Consider the following 6,745-nt stretch of genomic DNA (forward strand, 5'->3'; position numbering starts at 1 on the left):
TTTTTTTAACCTGTTCATTTAAAAAAAATATGTCTTCATGCAGTTTCTAAAAATTTGGCCAAAATTCGAATGAACAGAGAAATAAAACTGATGGATGATTCGTGACCCATTACTTAGTAGAGAAGTTTCTCTATGTAAAATAAGAAAATTTAGCGACATATTTTATTATCGCTGATTTAAAAAAAAAAAATGTCGGGACATGACAGAGATGGATAGTTTGCTGCTTCTAAGAGAAGAAACGAGTAGGAAGCTGAAGAACATTGACCCTAATTTGGGATCGAGATATTCTAGACTTCCCATGGCTGAGACACGTCGCGTGCGTCTCGTTTATAGCACGTGAGGGCTGAAATTTCCCGCGTTATCTCACACGCCATGCCCTTCGTCTCCCCTCAAATTCCTTACGTCCTATATTACCATCTGCAATCATCTCACCACGGATCAAGCAACCGAATCAGGGCAGCGACAAGAGGGCGAATCCATCATGGTGGTAGGCAAGTTGATAACGCGATGGTCGCCGTGGGCTCCGCCACCGGTGCCGAAGCAGCGGTACCTGGTGCGACTACACGTGGCGCGGCTCGAGGGGTTTTCTGTGGCGATAGCCGGAGAGTCGAGAGCGGTGGTAGCGGTGGGAGTTAGATGGAGGGGGCCGCCGAAGGGGAGGGGGATACCGTACCTTCATCGTCGGCGAAGAGAGATTCGATCCGGCGGGGTATCCGAGGAGGCTGCCGTGGGGATCACCGGAGATGTGGAGTGGATCAGAGGCGAGGAGAACGAGTTCGAGAAGGTCTGCTGTTTTTCCGGCGGTGGCGGGCCTTTCAGCCTTTGGGAGATATCCTTCTCCGTTCTATTCGTGAGTTTTTTTTTTAAATCTCTTTCCTTTTTTTTTTCTTACGTTACCCAATTACATGATTTAGGGTACTTAACCTAAATCCATCCAAATATTTGGGGCTTTTTTAAATCATGAATTTTGAATAAGAATTCTTTTAGATTAATAGTTCATTTGATTGGGTTAGTTATTGCAATCAATCATTTTTTTTTATTTTGTAAGAAATTTAAATATTTTAAAATTCAGATATGAACTGTATTTGAAAATTATGACTGTCTTAACTTGAAATCTATATTATTTTATTTTAGAGAGTATTAACAGTGAATTATAAGGGTTTAAAGTTAACATTTTTTTTAACTGCATCAAAAATTTATCATTTAACAAAATGTCTCTAACCTCAACCAAATCAAATGGGGCCTCAATGTTATACTAAATCCTGTATTCATCAATTGATGTAAATAGAATCTAAAGAATTTAAGGCTGTAGAATTTACGATATTGAAAACAAAATTTCTTAATTTCAAATAATTTTTATGAGTTAGTTTAAATTAAATATGCTGAGAATATTTCTAAATTTAACTCTCTAAATTTGAATTTTCATGGTTTACTAAATTCAATTTACTTCAAAACCTCCCAGCTAGGGATGTAAACGAGTCGAGTTTTAGCGCTATCGAGCTCAGCTAGTCAATCAGAAAGGGTGCTCGAACTCGAGCTCATCCCACTATAAACGAGCAATCAGAAAGGGAGCTCGAACTCGAGCTCGTCCCACTATAAACGAGCTCGAGCCGGCTCGCGAGCATCTCGATTTCTCATCCGTCTGATTTCTTATTTTTCCCGCACAGTTCTCATTTTCCCGCCTGTGAATGGCGCATCCGTCCAAATGGAAAGTTCTCATTTTCCGCCATTTGGATCCCATATTTCAAAATTAGGACAGTTTGCATTAATGAAAAGCTGCCTTCACTTGAAACTAGGCAATGTAAATAAACTATATGAATTACAATGAAAAGCAACAGTTTGGATCCCATTTTACAAGCAAGATATCATCTTTTATACATTAATGAAAAATGCGTGGACGGGAATTTAATATATAGGCGTGAAATTATTATTAATATTTTTAAAATATCCTAAATATAATAATTTCGAGCCGGCTTGTGAGCTCGCGAGCTCGCGAGCCGAGCCTCATCGAGCACGTGACTTGATAAGCTCGGCTCTCAAGCGCGAGTCAGCTCGCTAGCCAACTCGGATCACTTACACCACTACTCCCAGCTGTCAAATACCCTTGTATATATCTGCTTGTAATCGAGCGTATTGGATTCTCCTGTATTATTCTCACTTTAGGAACGTATGGTTGTGGCTTTGGCAGGGAAGTGGAGCTCTGGGGAAAGAGGGGAGGGAGAGGAAACTGCTGGAGGTGGGCAGTGCAGTGATAAATCTTGGACAATGGGCCTGGGATTTTCATGTCCAGAAGCAGTGTGGAGGGTTTGAAGGGAAGGAATCCCACTTCTATGCCGAAAGGAAGCAGTTTCCCATCACTGTGAGCAAAGATAACTTGACCGCCGAAGTCACACTTCATGTAAGCCCCATTTTCTTCTACTGAACGTTTGCTCTTGGATTGAAAGATTATGTTTCTATAACTAGTCATATTTTCATAACAAATGCATGCGGTATATACTATTTGGTTCAAGTGGATTAACTATCTATCGTAGTTAAGATTTAGGCTTCGTTTGGGACGACTTACTTTCTTCTTCTTAAAGCAGCTTTCTAGTTTAAAAATTAAAATTTTTGAACTAAAAAGCTGCTTGCAGTAAGAAAGTCGTCCCAAACAAAATCTTAAACTTAATTGCCTAGTTTATCCTATTTGATTTTCCTAATCCTAATCCACCTTTCCGGTAAATATGATTAATTTGTTTATCTAGGTCTTGAGATTAACTTCATCCCTCATACCAAATTTGAGATCTTATTCATGCTAAACAAATATTTTAGTTATCCTGATTTAATATTCCTGATTATTTATGCTTCTTTTGGGGCGGCTTTCTTACTGCTTCTTAAAGCTATTTTCTAGTACAACTATTACCTTTAAGAAGCAATAAGAAAGCCGTCCCAAACGAAGATCTTTATGATTCTAATCTCACTCAAATTAATCTAAAGGCTCATTTGATCGCTTAATGTTAGAAACATGTTTTGAAGAACAATGATCTTATTTTATTCAATCATTTCATTTGATATAATTAGAAATCAATATCACATTTCAACTCTACAAATTATCAAAAATGAGGATTTCAATTTCAGACTTGAATGGCAAGAAAACAAAACCTTCATTTTGTAAAAAAAAAAAATTCTATCTACAACCGAGCAAATGATTCATAATCTACCAAACTAGGGGCTGCTTGGTTTAAGAGTTATTTAGCATAAAAGTTAGCGTCTAATTATGGATAATGGATTGTGCCATTTTTTGTATGATTGGGTTAGCTTATCTTTATTAACTTATCTAATTTAATATTTTCTATCTAACTTTTAGCTTTAGTCCTTCTAAATTCTTGATGGCATCAAAGATTGAGCGATAAAAGCCTTTAGCCATTAAGTTACTATAGAACAACTAATCTTTAATCATAATTCATTCTTACCTGGATTTTTATTTTCTTTAGTTTGAATTTATTAGGTTTACATCATCATTGCTCATAATAGATGGAAAGTTAGATCAAATATTTAATATGCCAACTGTTAATTATTCTCAATCAAATGTTCATTTAAGAAAGTGAAATCCTTAAGTTTTACAATGTTTTTTTTTTTAAATGTTCAACTAAGAATGTCAAATTTGACTTCTGTTTTACTGTCAATTTTTGATATATGTATATTTATGTTGATGCATACAGGTAGATGTAAGCTTTATTGAAATTGAAACACCTAAAGAGATCCTTCAAGTAGCTACCTATGAAGATCAGCTGGCTAAAGGCACCCAGCAAGAGGAGGGTCTTGACAGTAGTGATGGCTTTGCCACAGATGATCCTTGCTCATCTTCTGATATGGATATGGATGTATCTCAATTGTTCCCCATTGCACACAATGAAGAGAAAACCATTAGATCCAAGAGCAGAAGAAAGTCTTCAAGCAGCCATAGTAGCAGCAGCAACAGTGGAAATTCTAGTCCAGAGTTACAGTTGCTATCAGTTTCAAAGCGTAGATTCCTTCCATGGGGATCCAAGAGTCGGGCGAAGAAGATATCTGAAGAAAAAATCAATAAAGAGACCTCCCCAGTTAACAACTTAACGAATGGTATCTTGGTAAGCAAAATTTAAACCAAAAGTCACTGAATTTTGCAATTATTACTCTCTCGAGATGATTAATTATTTATTTGTTTTTTGTCACAGAGTACAGAGCCTCCAGAATTCAAAGAAAATGATGATCCAATTGGTAAATGGGAGAGCAAAGAATTCATTAGCAGAGACAAACGAACAAAGCTCAAGGCTCAATCTTTTTTTGCCTCCATTGACCAGCGCGATGAGAGTGCAGATGGGGAGAGCGCCTGCACCGCACTTGTGGCTGTGATTGCCAATGCTCTTCATTCCAGCGGTGCGAACACGCTCACCAGGTATGAGTTCGACTCCCTTATCAGAGAGGGTTCGTCCCAATGGCGAAGGCTCTGTGACAATCCATCATGCATAGAACGCTTCCCCAACAAACATTTTGATCTTGAAACCATCTTAGAAGCCAAGATAAACTCGACCTCAGTTCTCCAAGAGAAATCCTTCATTGGTTTTTTCCAGCCAGAGAGCTTTGAATCCTTACAAGGGGCTATGTCGTTTGATGATATATGGAATGCGATTTCAAATGATGTTGAAGATGTGCCTAAAATTTATATAATCAGTTGGAATGATCACTTCTTTGTGCTCATGTTGGAATCAGAAGCTTACTATATCATTGACACATTGGGTGAGCGATTGTTTGAAGGATTCAAACAAGCTTACATGCTAAGATTTGATGAATCAACAGAGATATACAAGTTGCCGGTGGTGGAAGAAGACAAGGTCAAGGCAGAGAATGAAGAATTTGAAGAGCTGATTAGTAGTGGGAAGGATTGTTGCAGGGAATTTATAAAGAGGTTCTTTGCTGCGATACCTGTAAGGGAGGAGATAGAGCTTCTGGAGAGAGGAAAGGGAAATGCCAACACTGTTTTGCATCAGAGGTTACAGATTGAATTACATTATACAGTGACTTGTTGTAATGTTAGTAATTTGTGAATTAGATTGATCTAAATGCTAATGTGATTATAGGAGTTAGAAGGCATTAACTTGTTCTTCTAATGGAGGTCAGATACTTACTGATGTAGTTACAATGTATATAAGATTTTCATTTGTACAGTTTGTCAGTTCGTATAGATGATTAACACATAAGTTTTGTACTTTATAATTTTCGATTTTCTTAGAAGCCATACGTTAAATTATTTTATCCGAATTCATGATTGCTAAAATTCTGATCTAGCGGATCATGGCTTGAAATTGGTTTTTTTTTTTGCCTTTATCTATTGGAGTTTAGGTTGGTATCTGTTCAATCTAGCCTCAACACAATGGGGACCGCATCAAACTAAATGCATTACAAGAAGAGTTTTTCAATTTAATTCCTGAAATGCCATTTATTCATTTTACATTATATTCATGTCCTTAAGATCAAATAGGATATGGATTCTTAGGCTTTGTTTGTGATAATTTTTTTACTACTTTTTAAAGCAATTTTATAGTGGCAAAAATTTATAAGGCCAAATTATAAAAAGGAGCACGATTAATATTTAAATTTCCATAAAAATTATAAATGCAAAAAAAATTAAAAAGGAGCAAAACCGGAGGGCAAAAATTCGGTTTCTTAGGAAACCGGATCATTAAAATCCGATTTCTATAGAAACCGGATCATCAAAATCTGGTTTCAATATAAATTGGATTTTCATTCTCCAGTTTCCATATAAACCGGATTATCATCCTCCGCTTTCATTTAATTATAGCTTATTTAATAATGTTAAGCCGTCTTAATATTTTTTAAGGTAATAAATTAAGAAACCGGATTGTTAAATTCTGGTATGTTTATTAAATTATTAAATATTTCCAGATTGTTAAGCCCGTGATTCATTTTGGTCGGCATTATCTCTTCTTTTTCCACACCGAAATGATTCATTCTCGCCCGTGATCCACAAATTGCGTGCTCCCGTGAATTTCGGTCATCCTTTTCCTTGAATTCATGCCGCAAATTAAGAACCCATACCTCTATAAATTTGGCAAAGTCGAAGGTTTGGGTTGTTAGAGAAATTCAGAATTGGATTTGAAGAATCAACTCAAAGTTCGTAAGGTTATTTTATTTTCCGCATAAATTTTATTTATTTAAATTTATATTGTTAATTTTTATATATTTATTATTGTTTGTAAAATTGAGATATACCAAAAAAAAATATAATCATAATCGAATGTTATTTTAATTCTGTGATTGATATTTAAAAAAAAAAAATTATTGATGTTTATGATATATGTGAGATCTATTAATATTGAGATAAAATTGAATTTTGTTAATGATTTATTTGGTATATGTGCAAAGTTAGCTTGGATCTAACCTGAAATTTTAGTGAGAAATATTGAAGAACTGCAAGAAAATATTTTTATAGAAGAGAATAAAGAAATTATGTTATTTTTAAAATTAGTATATTTTTCTTAATGTTTGATGATTTTTATTTCCTATCCTAAAAAAAAAGGAGTGATGATTTTTATTTTATATGAAGTTAAGTTGATTGCCCGCTGTGGCTTTCATTGCCCCGTGGTTTGGGAGCGAATCCGGAGATGCCACGTGGCCGACTAACGTCGCCGCCTTTTTTAATTTAAATTAATTTTAAATCTTTTTTAAATGTTTTTTTATAGATTTCATTATATAATTAATATAAAAA

At 35.4% G+C, this 6,745-nt stretch overlaps 1 protein-coding gene across 1 annotated transcript; it reads left to right on the forward strand.

Annotated features, from left to right (window-relative positions):
- Positions 1 to 222: 222 nt before the first annotated feature.
- On the forward strand, positions 223 to 5,183 carry LOC110107906. The gene is made up of 4 exons (XM_020838350.2): positions 223 to 850; positions 2,189 to 2,398; positions 3,699 to 4,106; positions 4,194 to 5,183. Exons 1-4 carry the CDS (start codon positions 482 to 484, stop codon positions 5,061 to 5,063), a joined length of 1,857 nt encoding a protein of 618 aa, XP_020694009.2. The 5' UTR covers positions 223 to 481; the 3' UTR covers positions 5,064 to 5,183.
- The last annotated feature ends 1,562 nt before the right edge of the window (positions 5,184 to 6,745 follow it).

Source organism: Dendrobium catenatum, unplaced genomic scaffold (assembly GCF_001605985.2).
Source record: "Dendrobium catenatum unplaced genomic scaffold, ASM160598v2 fragScaff_scaffold_488, whole genome shotgun sequence".
In the NCBI taxonomy this organism is placed as follows: Eukaryota; Viridiplantae; Streptophyta; class Magnoliopsida; order Asparagales; family Orchidaceae; genus Dendrobium; species Dendrobium catenatum.

Bases quoted from the DNA above. Each gene is read 5' to 3' on its own strand.
- LOC110107906 (XM_020838350.2), top strand. From the start codon at position 482: ATGGTGGTAGGCAAGTTGATAACGCGATGGTCGCCGTGGGCTCCGCCA. The intron at 851-2,188 runs GTGAGTTTTTTT...TGGCTTTGGCAG, and splicing joins TATCCTTCTCCGTTCTATTC to GGAAGTGGAGCTCTGGGGAA. The intron at 2,399-3,698 runs GTAAGCCCCATT...TGATGCATACAG, and splicing joins CCGCCGAAGTCACACTTCAT to GTAGATGTAAGCTTTATTGA.